Source organism: Podarcis gaigeae (assembly GCF_964106915.1).
Source record: "Podarcis gaigeae genome assembly, chromosome: 10".
Taxonomy (NCBI): domain Eukaryota; kingdom Metazoa; phylum Chordata; class Lepidosauria; order Squamata; family Lacertidae; genus Podarcis; species Podarcis gaigeae.
The window spans coordinates 32154677-32169952 of record NC_139686.1 but is presented as its reverse complement, the minus strand read 5'-3'; the positions used below and the strand labels follow the sequence as shown (position 1 = coordinate 32169952).

At 39.0% G+C, this 15276-nt stretch overlaps 1 protein-coding gene across 2 annotated transcripts in view; it reads left to right on the top strand.

The window, feature by feature from the left end:
• UBN2 (ubinuclein 2) overlaps positions 1-15276 on the top strand; it is a 47890-nt gene that overhangs the window by 23408 nt on the left and 9206 nt on the right. The window contains exons 11-16 of one of the 2 annotated variants that reach the window (XM_083698554.1): positions 660-803; positions 7053-7103; positions 8378-8420; positions 10309-11844; positions 14101-14347; positions 15136-15225. In XM_083698554.1, the coding sequence (XP_083554680.1) occupies positions 660-803; positions 7053-7103; positions 8378-8420; positions 10309-11844; positions 14101-14347; positions 15136-15225 (2111 nt within the window). The remainder of the gene's footprint in view (positions 1-659; positions 804-7052; positions 7104-8377; positions 8421-10308; positions 11845-14100; positions 14348-15135; positions 15226-15276) is intronic. The other variant, XR_014555207.1, reaches the window with a different exon arrangement.

Below are 15276 nucleotides of genomic sequence, written 5' to 3'. Positions count from 1 at the left end.
CATTTAGAAGGCTAATGAGATTAAAATTAATTATCTTGTATGGCAAGGCGGTGGTCCAAAAGTTCATGATTGACCATGTCGAAGGCTGCTGACAAATCTAAAAGAATCAGCAGTCCTGACCCGCCTCGATCCAGCTGTCTACGGAGATCATCTGTTAGGGCAACCAGATCTGTCTTGGTACCAATTTCTACCCCAAAACCAGTTGTCACTTCCATTCCTCCCTCCCCCTCCTCCCTCATATTCCATGCCTTTGTGTTTTATGCGTTCTCTCAGTTTGCTTAACAACATTTCTTAAATCTGATTCCATGGCAAGGGTAATCCAAAAACAATTTTGCTTAATATATTTATATTAAATATATTAAGTGTGGATAGTGTAGCATTTGGAACAACTGACTGCAGAGTTCTTCTGGGTTGTGTGAATTGTGAGTTACGGAAACAAGGATATAGCTGTAACAAAAAGAAAGTAAACTGTTATATAGTGTAGAATAGGATGCACAGTGTAGCTTGCCGAAAAGGCGGAATGAGTGGAGCTACAAGTCTAGTAAATCCTGTTGGTAGGGAGGAGGTTTGTGAGGTTCTAGGATAGGTGTACACAGATTAGTTTTGACATGCTAATGGTAAAGCAGTTGTGCTTGAGGCTGTCGGATTTCTTTCAACAGGTCATTGCTGTGTAACCTTATCAAGATAAAACTGGGATGTTATGAGCTAGAGCCAAATAAAAGCCAATCTGCAGAAGATTACCTCAAGGCCTTTATGGAGACTGAGGTGAAGCCACTTTGGCCGAAAGGCTGGATGCAAGCTAGGTATGGTACCTGATTAGATTTGAAAAATGACTTATTAAATGGAATTCAGAATTTAAGCATGTAAACTACAATATCAAGTTTTCTCATGCTCCACATCCTTAAGATCCTTAATATTTGAAATAATCACACCCTTAAAAGCTTAGCTTCAGCTACAAAAAGTCAACCCCAATGAAGAAGTCTTGAAATAGTCTAGGGCTTTGAGTGTCAAAGGTAAAGGGAAGTTCAGTTATAGGCACCGTCCATTCTGCACGCCCTTTTCCATACAAGGTACATAGATGAATGAATCAACAGAGTATACTTGGCTGATTTTATATACTGTAATTTAGTATGGCTTGGATGAAGAAGCAGTTTTAGTTAGGCCTATCGCATTGAGCAAAAGTAGCATTAGCCACCATTGTAGCTTGGAATTCAAGGCATGGCAGTGTGTCTAAGAATACCCGAAAACCTAAGTCGAAAGCATGAAACAATTATTTAAAATATTATACCTTACTTTTGCAAAATACATATATCCAAAGCAACTTATAAAAAGATTATGTGAATTTTATTGCTGTTTGTCAACATTTTCCCAAATGTTACCAAAAGTTTTGTTTGAATGCAGTCACAGCTTTCCTTTAGTTCATTTGACACTTGATTACACCAAGCTGCTGAAATGTGGCAAGACTGTAAGGCCTGAATAAGTTGAAAACATATGTCGAGAGAGTGAGTGAGTGTATATGAAGATAGTAGTGACACCTTATGTCAAATCTCCACACAGACTTCCTCAGGTATATGTTAAACAAGATGCAGAGGAATGCTGCAGCGAAGTCTCATAGTGAAACTGAACAATCTCCCACCGTCACTTCTTGGGACTAGCCTGATAGGAAAGGACAGAACCATCATCTAAGCTCTATTTTCTTAATATCTACTAGGTTCTGCAGTGTCACTGGGTGCATATCAATGCATAGTGTTTATGAGGCCGTTTCCTTGATGTTCATATTTCATCAGCCAATACTATAGAAAATGATTTTGAACAAGGTTCTGCTTAGTCTTCTATACCTAAAACTTTGAAGTTCTTGTCAGGTTACAGATATTCTTTCCTATAACAAGTAGCAAAATGTTGCACTGAGGAGAAGCTGATTCCATCTCCAGTTGGCGATAATCCATACTTGCTGAGTTCGCCCACTGCCTTACTTCCTTATTTGTTTGTGTTTTGCTTGTTGGTGGTGGCCATTTTCGGGTAGAAACAATGGAGATAGGGAGGAGAGAAAGAAAGTGGACAGATCAGAGTGCAGGAGCGATTGGTCAAATCAGTTTTTCCCTTCTCTCTTTTGCTGGTTGGGTGCAGCTATGGAGGGAAGGAACACAGGGATCTGGCAAATCACAGATTAGAATAAATGGAAATTGTGGACTTGTTGTGTGAATGCTCACCTAACAAATGATTTCCAGGAAACACATGTGTGTTTGGTAAACGGGGCCTACGTGCATACCATATAGCAGTTTAGTAGTAGTTCCACTCTCAGTGGTTATTTATATTATATTATATTATATTATATTATATTATATTATATTATATTATATTATATTATATTATATTATATTATATTATATTATATTATATTATATTATATTTGGCTTTTTTATAAGTCTAAGGATTTGGACCTGAATTAGGAGGTTAGATGTGGCTATTTTAACGGATCTGTATGGTGATCAGCCCAGATGCTGTTCTGCCCATCTATCAGAGTATTTGAAGCAAATCATTGGAGATTTTCTGGTGGTTTCAGCAACTGTTCAACTGTTCACATCCAAGAACTATTCAAAGAAGGGATAATGAAATGGCTTACTGTTAAAGAACAAAAGTAAATAAGTGTGAGCTTGACAATAATCATCCTAAAAACAGTTTTTACCCTTCAAAAATGTTGAAATAAGTTATTTAAAAGTAGAAAATGATAAAAATGAAACCAGAAGCAGCCATTTGGAACAATTTTGTTGTTTAGTCGTTTAGTTGTGTCCAACTCTTCGTGACCCCATGGACCAGAGCACGCCAGGCACTCCTGTCTTCCACTGCCTCCCACAGTTTGGTCAAACTCATGTTTGTAGCTTCGAGAACACTGTCCAACCATCTCATCCTCTGTTGTCCCCTTCTCCTTGTGCCCTCAATCTTTCCCAACATCAGGGTCTTTTCTTCTCATGAGGTGGCCAAAGTAATAGTCTAACACAAATACATAATGGTAACCCAAATACACAATGGTAACCATTTCTGCCAGTTATTATAGTTGTAAAAAAACAATTGGCGGTAGTGTACAACTGAAAAGAAATTTGAAATATTATTTTGCTATACAGGCACATACATGCACTGACTTAAGAGAAGCAACATGTTTAAAGTGGTTTATTACCACTCTTATTGTAGCTTACCATGGGCATCTCTTTGGCCACTGTGAGAACAGGGTGCTGGACCACATGGGCCATGTTTTTAGCTTAGAATAATCCCTGATTAACTGATGTGTTTATGCCACTTTCTACCTTGCATTATTTTATAGTGTAGCCTATCCCAGGATGTCCAACGCAGATGTGTACACTGAAGTAAATTAATTCAGACTTTCAAACCTCACCTTAAACTGATTCCAATTGTGCGTGCTCTGACAGTCCAATGGGAGCACTAAATTTAGGATACTAGTTGTAGCTTTCAGTAAAGTCAGCTTGAAATAAGCAGCATTGTTACTACAAATAATTATTGAAGCCCATTAATTGGCTGCTGGTCAGATATGACCTTTAATAGCGGGTTGTCACAATGGCACAATTATTACAATGTATTAATGAGTATTTAGTGCTGTAAATATGCCTGGCTCTTTATGAACAGTGAGACTTGTTTCCTGCTTTGAAGAATTTGCAGTCTAAGATAGACAAGACAAAGGCAAGCTGCAGGGCATCAGCTTAGGTAAGAAAGGATGTGAAAAGCTTGAGGAGAGATAATTAGCAGCCTGCATATGAGAATATCCTAACATGATCTAATACAGTTTCTGTAACTGGAAAATTTCCAACTGAAAAGCTTGAGAATAAAGGTCAGTAAAGCAAATGAATGAATGAATGAATAAATATTGTGCTGACAAATGATATTGTGAGGGGTTCACAAGGTGTGTCAATTGCTCTTACAATGTGTTTCCTTATTTAAAGCATGGGTGTGGAACCTTTTTGGCTACACAGGCCAGATCTATATCTATCAATAAAAATTGATAACAAATCATGTTTGATGTCTATAGTGTTAGATAAATATATGTGCAAAGCCAGCAATTCTGATCACATTCTGTTTGCCAAGCAGTGTGGTAGGAGAGCTAAAAAAAACAAACCCAACCAATGCATTCCTTTTATTTCAGATAGTACATGGGTAGATGAGTCTTAAAAGCACAGGATACAAATTTTCATAGCCCTCTAGCAGCTATGGTGGCTCATTTACCATAATTTATTTATTTAGTGTTAACTCTGAAAGTGATTATTACCATACCAAGCCTCCCAGAGCCCTCATCTTTTTTTTCATTTTAATGGCTACTAGATCTGCTCAATTTTGATAGTGTTTTTTTGTGTATGCTACATTAGTATGTGAATTTCCTTGGGGCGCCATTCTTATGAAGAACCCCTCTTTTTGATACATACTGACAAACCAATTTCAAGATTACCATGAATGTCTGCTAACAAACTCACATTCCAGGAAAAAGTCATGTGTCAGTGGAGACTTTGCACACTTTGACCTGCTTGGATGATCATAGAGCTAATAATCATAGAATTGGAAGGGACCCTGCAGGTCATCTAGGCCAAACAAACCTGGATTTGCAGGAATCTCTTGCCCAGCATGAGGCCTGAACCCATAGCTCTGAGATTAAGAGTCTCATGCTTTACCAGTTGAACTATCTCCTTAATCTCAGTTTATTAAGCATGTTGCCCCTTTGTGTGAGCTGTAATTAAACCAGAAGGACTCTACTGTAGTTTCATACTGGGAAGGTGTAACTAATTAGAGGCTTCGTAGTTTGACTGAAGGGGATTGTGCATATTTTGGCTTAATATATGGTCATTGTTGAGCATAGTAGTTCTCTTCAAATGCAATATGCCTGGTTAGGTGACTGAGTGATGATAAACGTGATGACCTTTTAAAGGAACTTTCTTACCTTCACTGACAGCTATTCTTTTAATACCTAACAACTCACCTGGAAAGAACAGGTTCAAATCTCACTTCCCCTTGTCTGGTTCAAAATCTGTAAATGTTACTAAGCCCTGGCCCTCAGACTGACCAAAAATTCTGAATTCCTATTCATGTTTTCTCTGTTAATGCTAAAGAATTCTTATTCTAAATGCCGGTGAAGTTAGCAAGCTCTGCTGCCCTATGTAGTTAGGTGCTTGAGTAACATTTGTCTAAATTGGACTGGGTACTGGGTGATTTTGGAAGGACCCCACCCATAGATTTACACCCAGGGTATAAAAAAATCTTTCACAAGGTATTTGGTGAAGATTTCCCAACTTAGAGCTGAAATACCTCTAGATCTGATGACTATGTACTGTGCTAAATTCCAGAAGGTTTCTAGTTGTAACAAGATTGTGGAAAAGGGGATGGTCAAACTGCCCTCCAGATGTTTTGAACTACAACTCCCATCAACACCAGCCCAGATGGCCAAGACTGTAGAGGATGGGAGTTGTAACTGGAAACAACCAGAGAGCATCACAATGAAAGGCTGGTGCCTAACATTTCAAGAAATCATGGTTCTGAATCTGCAGTGAGGCTTTCTTCTGATTAAACATGTTCTGGATTATACAGTTTGAGTGAAATTACATATCTAATACCTGGGCCAATTTGTAGTGGCTCAGTCTGTTATTGTAAATTAGTTCAATCTGAAGCAGTGACAAGATGTACTATAGATTTGGAACCCCCATGGGAATCTCATAACCCTCTGACACCCTCTTTAGTGTCCACCAAAGTCCCCTCCCCCCAGGTTTTTGGGGTTTTGTTGTTGTTGGGGTTTTGTTGTTGTTGTTTTTGCTTTTTGCTTTTTTACTTTGTGCAGCTGGGCTGGCTGGGAAGTAAAGTGCAGTCCTTCAATTGCCTTGCCCTTTTCCCTTTCCTCAGAACCCCACACAGACTTTATAAGAAAGGAAGAGGGTGTCGAGCCAAAGACGGGGTTTTTTCTTTCCAGTCCATTCTAAAACTTTTTGAGAAACACCCTGCATTGTAAGCATGGGGGACAGAGGTAGTAGGAAGTAAGTTCTATCTCTTTGGGGAAGAGGTTTTTTTAGCTTGTTTCTTTTGTGGAGGGGGGAGGGTTACCTTTTGTTCACAGGTAGTGGTGGAGGGTTTGTGTGTGTTGTCTGATTTGTATTGTGTTTTTTGGGGGAATATGTGCCTTCCTTACTTTGGGGGGGGGGTCTGCATATCTCTTTCCTTTTTGAGAGGTTAAGATGTGTCTGTTAAGGGCACACATTTTTGTCTTGAGTCTTTTTTGGGGGGGGATTAGCATTAGTTTGGGGATGATTGGTGTTTTGTCTTGTATGAAGAGGTTGTACAGTGGTACCTCAGGTTAAGAACAGCCCTGTTTACGAACTATTCGGTTTACAAACTCTGCAAAACCGCAGGTAGTGTCCCAGTTTGCAAACTTTATCTCGGTCTAAGAACGGAAGCTGAACGGTGGAAGGCCACTGGCAGCGGGAGGCCTCATTAGGGAAAGCACGACTCGGTTTAAGAACAGTTTCGGTTTAAGAACGGACTTCTGGAACGGATTAAGTTCGTAAACTGAGGTACCACTGTACTCTGTTTCTAGAGCAAGTTATTGGCAATGCCCAACAGCAGTCATTCTGTGGTGGTACCCACAGCAGTTTCTCAGATTGCCAAATATGCCCCCAGGACAAAAAAGGTTGGGAACGCCTGCAGTAGATTTAGAGAGTTATTTTTGTCCTTGCATCTCTTCACTTATATCTCACCTGAGGGAGCTGTGTAGACATTTGAATGTCAGGAGGTGATTAACAAACCATGTTTGATCGAAACATATTAATAATATTTCATCAATCTTACTGAAGACAACAACATTTGGTAAGCAGTATTCTTCTAGTGTAGCTATTATCTCTATTGAAAACTAATGTGCATATTTTAACCCGATTACATCATCTTGAGTCAAATAACTGTACAAATAAACTGGTAAGTTCATAGCATGGCATATGGTGAATCATTTAATTCTGGAGAAATTGTTGATATTTGATAATATGGAATTCTTTGCTCTCCCTCTCTCTTTCTAGGATGCTCTTTAAAGAGAGTCGAAGTGTTCATAATCATCTTACATCTGCTCCGTGAGTGTAACATAAGCACATATTTATATAAGCTCTTCTATTTTCATTTATTTAGCTTTCCATACTATTGTTTGCAGACCCATAAAGTGCTTGTCTGAGGCCCGGGGATGGGAGGCTTGTTAGAATAAAGTTTGAACCAGTGTATTTTGTGTAGTTCAAATTACTGGTGAAATACATTGTATGATAGTGTGCTTCAGTATGCCAAGGGGAAATCCCTCTGGAATTAGTCAAATGTTGCCTGTATAATTCTAGATTTTAATCTACAAGTCATACATTTACCAGATTGACATCACAGAATAGAATTAACTGAATATTATTGTGATGAAATGTTGAAAGTGGAAGGAGGCGTTTGTGAGAAAGATGATGTTTGAAATTATTGATCTACATCAGGCACCCCAACTTGCGGCCCTCCAGATGTTTTGGCCTACAACTCCCATGATCCCTAGCTAACAGGACCAATCCTGTGTGGGACTGCCTTGTAAATGGCTTTCCTGCTTGTGAAGTTCAGTGGAGGCATTGATCCTGCAGGTTGTCAGGCAAGAAGGAGAGCTGCAGCATCAGACCTACCTTCCCCTAGGAAGACTATCAGAGAGGTCTTTGCCTCCTTGTATGGTTTTTCTGCCCTGCTTGTTCCTCCCTGCTGCCTGATACCCTGCCCCCTGACAGTCATGGATCTCTGGGCCAGTCCAATACAACTCACAGCAACCTGTGACTCTATGTACCTGACTAGTCTGAGGCCCTCTCAATATGTCTGATTTGGCTCAGGCCTCAGATCCAGGACAGAGTGCTAGTATATGCACATTTACAAATTTTCACCATTTTCATTATGAAGACTCAGTACTCCAGTAGGGGGTCAGCTGGTATTCAGAATACAGTTGTTAAATGAACTCAAGAGGAGGACCAAAATTTAGACTTGGCGTAGTTGTGCTTCATGTGGATTTGAGACTATTTTCTGTTTCTTTCTCTAATGGTGTCCACACAACCTGAACCTCAAAGTTCAGTAAGTTAGTGAGTTTAAAGATCAACAAATGGATTTTGTGGAACCACCTTCTCAGAAGCAAATTCTAGTCAAAATCCTGGGTGCATGCATATTTGCAAAATCTCCCCTAGGTTTCAATTAAATTGTGTTTCCACTTTTTTCTTTTTGAACATGTCTGCCCATACCTAGCCAGCCTTGTGTTTATGGCCAGCAGATTTAAGGCCTTTCATAGGGCTCTGACACTTCTAGTTAAAAATCATAGATTGCCCTCTAACTATAAATTTGTGCTCACTAGGGCAAAGAAGAAAGTGATTCTGGCACCTAAACCCAAAGCAAAGGTAAGTAATAAGTCAAAATGAAGAAATAAATAGTAATAAAAATTTGGCAAGATGTAAAGTTTCACAGATCTGAAACTTTAGCAATTAATACACCAATCTGGCTTTTTATTTATCACCTTTGTATTGCATGCTTTCATCAAGGATCTCAAGGCAATATACATGGAGTGCTACCTTTACACCAATCTTCTGAGATACAAAAAAAAAATATTAAAAATTGTCCAGTAGCACCTTAGAGACCAACTAAGTTTGTTCTGGGTATATAAGCTTTTGTGTTCATGCACACATGGTATCTGAAGAAGTGTGCATGCGCATGAAAGCTTATACCCAGAACAAACTTAGTTGGTCTCTAAGATGCTACTGGACAATTTTTTTATTTATTTCAACTGCATCAGATCAGCACGGCTACCAACTGAATCTTCTGAGATGCATTAGACTGAAAAATAGCCCAGCGCTACCCAGATCCCATTTTTGTCAGCAAATGAAAAAATTGCTGAGCAGTGTGGTCTTCATGAAAAGCTTGCTGCAGAGTTGATTGCTCCATGGGTAATAATTTTAAGGTATATAATTCCTTTCAGAGCTTGTAGAATTTGTGTGATATCTGGAAGATTCAATGTACTTGCACTTGAAAATTTGCATCTGAGGCTCCTCTTGATATGTTTACTGATGCAAAGCTGAATAATATAATATAGTGTTTTCATTGCAGCCCAGAAGCTGAGACAAAATTAGGGGAGGAAATGTATTTAAGCAATATTAGTTTTTGGTTTCACACTATGGTTCATGCATCTTAATGGTAATTGATTCAGTTAAGAATATTGGCTTCTGCAATAAAAAAGAGATTGCATCATGTTGTATTGTGAGCATTCTAGAAATTAGTGTTATGAAGTCTTTTATTAACTATTAATTGGTATGACCTTTAAAACGGATTTGTTGTCTAGCGCTCAAAGTCATGTGATGGGAGACAGATCTATACAGTATTTTTAAGGTGGGCCTACCCCAGTGATACCAAAGATAAAGTGTTTAGCACACACGGGATACTAAGCTATGTCCCCATAACTGTTTTTCCCCTGCAACGCCTTCCACAGACACTATCCTCAAAGTCAGACTTCCTTTTGATGTCCATTCCTGGTCGGTGGAAAAGAGATATCAGAAAATTGATTGTGGAAATAAGAATAGTGGGAACCTTTAGTCATCCCTCAAGCCCAAATATATTTAAAATCACAGCCCCATGTTCACTTAAGATATGGAGCAGACCCATATTGAGTTTCATGCTCTACCAACTGAGCTATCCCCATATGTCTACTATTATCACATTTTTTCTTGAGTCTCAATTTTATACCCTGCCATACTTTGTAATGGAAACTCAAGCTAGAGAACAGTATAAAAACAGTTAAATTACAATGGAAAATGGACCACAATATATACTAGTAACATTTAAAATAAAGCCATTTAACCCAACCTGATCAAGTCAAAAACGGAATTAATTATATTTTTAAAATAACACAATTTATGGTTCATGCATGCTTTCTCGTGGACTGAGTTCCAACAGTGAGAAATATCACAGCATGTCCTAAACAAATTTATTTCTTGGATGGAAGGTAATTAGAACAGAGCACCTGCAGCAGGGCTTAGTGGGCTCATATGGGAGTAATCTCTCTTTTTAACAGATTCAGTAGTAGATTTAGGTTTTCTTTTAAATAACTACACCCTGCAGGGCTTAAAAAATTAAAACTGATAAGCAAGTATACTTGTTTTTGCAATCTGGTATCAAATAAACTACAGTAATGGAACCATGCATGATTACAAACAGGCAAGACACAAGCATTCTTTGAAATTTCTTCCTTCTTACTTGCAGAATAATATTTAAATTTTCATTATTTCTTCACACTAGGATTCTAGTCCAAAGAAGGAACAAAGAGTCTGTACCCCTTTTACTTCAGCTTGTGTTCCTGCTTCAAGTACCAGCACACCTGTCACTGCCCTGGCCAGTTCTAGCTGCAATCCTACTCCGGAGACCATCTGCCTAGATGATTCACTGGATGAAGATCTCTCCTTCAATCCACCATCATTGGAATCCATTTCTGATGTTTTGGCCGGTATTAACAATGGAGCCAAGAGTTCTCCTGTTGTGCCCTCTGTAGAGACACCAACTTCAAGACCTCGGCCTGGGCTGAGAGAAGAGAAGTTAGCAAGTATAATGAGCAAGTTACCTCTGTCATCTTCAAAAAAGGTAGAGACTGTTCAAACACCACATTCTTCAAGTCTTATAGCTGGGCATACAGGACCAGGACCAAAGAAATCCCAGGATTTACTTCAGACTGGTATCTCTTCAGGCCTTATTGCTGGGTCTTCAATTCAGAATCCCAAGGTTTCATTGGAGCCCTTGCCAGCCAAGCTTCTGCAACAAGGATTACAGAGGTCAAACCAGATTCAAGCTGCTTCCTCTTCACAGGCCCACATTTCTTCTTCCTGTAAGATCCAAGCCACAGCTTCCTCTGCTTCTCAGAGACCAAAGGATACGTCTGTCCTTGTATCCTCTTCAGAAGCCCATGGTTGTGGCTCTTCAGCATTACAAATAACAAAGGTTCACCAGCAGTCAGCTGCCCAACAAAAATATGTGTCTCCTCTACAAGCAACTATTAGTAAATCTCACACCAATCCTGTGGTGAAACTAAGTAGCAACCCTAAACTCTCTTGTTCGTCCCCAATTACCAAGACATCAGATAAACCAGTAGCATACCGCCTGACTAGCACCGTGTCTGGGAGTAGTTCCCAGATGGCTCACCCACTTGTGTCTCGGACAGCATCCAGCACCTCTACCTCTAGTAACTATTTAGCCAAGACCATGGTATCACAAGTTTCTGCCCAGGGTTTCAAGCCTCCTTTCTCCATGGTTCCTTCCCCCAAACCTGCTGCCTCTCCTAAGCCCACAGCACCCAAGCCTTCTGTAACACCCAAACCTATTGTGTCACCTAAACTATCCTCAGCAAGGTCCACTTCAACACCCAAGCCTGTATCATCTTCCAGTTCTTCCAGTTCAAGTGCACTAGTATCTCAGAGTAGTCACTCTAGCAGCAACAATTCCCTTCACAAACAGCCCAGTGGAGCAAATGTCAGCAGGCAGTCTCCTACAATTAATTTACTGTCCTCTAACCGCACCTCAGGCCTTCAACCAGCAAAGAACCCTCAGGCTCCTTCAAAATTGTCCAACTCTTCTGCCTCTGGAACTGTTGGCAAAAGCAACTTAAGTGGAGTTGGAATGAATGTACCTGTCAACAGAGGCAGCAATCTTAATTCAATTGGAGCTAATAGGACTAGTATCTCTGGGGCAACAGGAAGTGGAACACAGGGTGCTACTAAACAATTGTCAACTCCACACAGACCATCTTCTGCCTCAGGGTCTACAGTTATACCAGCCAGTGTGCAGGTATGTGTTGAATGTGAAAGCTCATTATAGGCATAACATGTGTATTCTATTTTGGGCTATTTATCCTTCCTCATTAATGTAATTACACTAATAGTGCAATTCTCTACATGTCTATTAAGAAGTAATCCTCATTGAGTTCAGTGGAACTAACTCTTTAACTTACATCCTAAATGTATATAGACATCTTCACACTGATGAGAGGGTATGAAGCTCTAAAGTTCAAAAGAGACAATTTGCACCCTAAGGGTGGAACTGCACATTGTGTGACACTGAAAACAGCAGCCTATGTGGGCTTTTACTCAGTAAAGTGCTCACCCCATTTTGCAGTGTAATTATTTTGTGCATTTCTCTGCCCTGCCAGTGGCAGCAAGTGATGTGAGATAGGGGTATATATGTGATTTGTATCCCACATATCCCTTATGTGATTCACAGTATAGAATAAGTGAGAATTTATTATATTTGAAGTAGGTGGGGAAAACCCTAGTCATTCTTGGCATAAACGACACATTTGTTTAGCACAATACACAGTGGGAGCAAACTTCAGCATATTTACAGTAGCATGTTGAGATTTTTTCAAGACTAATTCACATTACATGGAAAAAGCAGTTTCATGTGAGAAACTCTTTCATTTTTCACTCCCCTCTCCGTTTTCTTATTTTAATCAACATCTATCTTTTTGTTATAAAAGTGTTATTTTAAATTTGTATATTACTTTAGACTTGAACATAACCCAGGTAAGCAAGCCAAAGCAATTCTGGTGCTGCAGTGTTTTTCTGTGATGTTTGCTGCAAGTTCTATCTTCTAATATTCATTCTAGTTTATAATTTCCTATATGGAATAGGCCTCACCATCTCATGAGTTAAACACACACGAGTTAGTCCTTATTGTCAGTCTGAACAATTTTAATCAATGGTGCTTGTCTGATGTTTTATTACTCTTCTGTTGTATCCTGCCATAATTTAAGCAGCAATCATTTTTATTTCCTTAAATGTAGCATTACTTAAAGTAAAGCATTGCTTATAAAAGCAACTGTTCCCAAAATTAATATTTATTTGGTCCGTTCTTCTATATAACTGCTTCAGACTCCATGTCTGCTACCACTTTCTTAATGAGGGGCCTTGGGCAGAAAAAGCAGCTAATACTATGCTTGTCAGCCTCCCTTTCATCCAATGGTAGGACCTACAGCCAGTGTAGCTATACTGTAAGCCTTCTTACCTGCGGTCCTTCATCTAAAAGCCTAACTCGGCTTTCACTGTAATATTTTCTGCTTCTACATTTCCTTCTTTGTGTATCAAATCTTCCAAGAGCTTTCTGAACTTCATACATTCATACCATTTTATGTAGTCCTTTTCAGCATTTACTGTGTTAGTTTCTAGAGCATACGTTTATTGACACACAGCTGGCTTGCACATAATGCTAAGCCAAAAAAAGTCACAAATGTGTGAGGGTTCCTGAGGAGATTGCAGCCGCTGGCTATTACCAGCAGCATACTGCAGCACTATCTTCCACTGACCCATAGTTTATTGTGCGAAGCTGGTAGCTCAACAGTTGCAGAGCCTGGCATAGCCTGGCAGATTAGGCCAACTCATCCAAACCCCATCCAGTATTCTCTTGCCATAGTTTTAGCACACAGTCAAAGATTGCTGCATTTGATTCTTGTCTGTTCTTCCTATATTTCTATGTTCAGGGTGAACATGTTAGAATGGTAATACATATAATAAATTATGATAACTGCAGAAATCCTTCCCTTCTTGTACTAGGGTTTCTTGGTTATAGCTGCTTTGTTCCCTAAACTGGTACTGCAATCCTGAGTACACTTACTGGGATAAGCCCCCTTGAACTCCTTGGGACTTACTTCCAAGTAAGAATACATTAAATTGTGCTATGAAATAATTTATGCCTTCAGTAACACTGTTACAAAATCTTGAATTTTAAATGTAAGTGCAATGGATGCAATGCTGTGGGAAAGAGAAGCTGAGGGAATGGTTGAAGCATTATAAAACTTTCCCATTTAAAACTATTAATTGTTGAAACAGTAACTTACACTAATGGCAAGACAAAAAGGGAACACAGCACTCACTGCTACCTGAATATTTTATAAAGTTGTTCCAGAAGCCACATAGGCAATGTGTAGAAAAGCATGACCCTTGTTTAGGTAGTAAAACTTCAGATATTTATATAATTAACCTTATTTTCTTGGGTGTGTCCCAGAAAAGCTGTAAAACAGATTTAAAAGTAACACTTGTCTCTATACAGTCAACAACAGGTGCATCATTACTGGCAAATGCTTCACCTTTGACGCTCATGACATCACCCCTGTCTGTAACCAATCAGAATGTGACATCTGCTCCATTGGCTCCTTTTGGGATGCTGGGTAGCCTTGTTCCTGTGACTGTGCCCTTTCAGTTCCCATTGGAACTACTTGGCTTTGGAACAGACACAGCTGGAGTAACCACCAACTCGGGATCTACCTCAGCGGCTTTCCACCACAGCCTAGCGCAGAGTAAGTAAGGCTAGATATTTTTCCCATCTAATTTCTTTAAGCCTCCTTTCACATAAACACTGTAATTGCAAGGAAAATGCAGGGATCTTTAGAAATACTTCACAGTTTGTAGGTGAGGATTTTATTTTTTGGTTGCTGTTAATGGCTTTTTTTTTACTCTCAATATTATGTGTGTAAATTTGTATTGTTTTTCCACATTATGTGCATACTGATTTTTTACTTCCTTTCTGGATGAAGTGCCCTGTGATAATTGGAATTTGAGACATTTTTGTTTATAAAGTGGAACAAAACCCTAACATTCTGCATCCCAGAAAATTGATTAAAATGAGCACCATAGCTTACAATCGAAAATAAGCTTTGCCTTTGATATCGTAAGTGCATCTTTTGTAAGCAGTTTTTTCCCTTCCTATTTACCAAATGTCGATTTCAGTATTTGTTTGATATTAGACTTGGAACGTTTAATATTAGTTTCTTGGGAAGTCTTAAGTTGACACATTTATTTAGCTATATTTCTTGTTCCACTACCACAGGATAGCATATATTAAAAACAAAAGTTGTATCAAACAGGATATTTCCTTAATTAGGTTGCATACTTGGCATTTTAAAGAATGTATCTGTTACATTTACTGAAAGAACATATGCATATTGAACTGGTAACCATTACTGAAGATGTTTTGGACAAAAATAAGTAAAGCTGCTTTGTGCATTTATGCAAAGTAGATTGTTTGCATCAATTAGCTCTTAATTTTTGTGGTTGTATTTGTTTTTTATTATCCACGCTACTTCAGATTTACTGAAGAGTTTACCGCCTGGAGCTCAGCATGCAACAGCGCTGTCTCACACAGCTCTGCCTGCTCACTTGCAGCAAGCTTATACAGGTAAGGAAAAAAATATTGTCTTTTTAAAAGAAAAAGAAAGTGAAATAACAC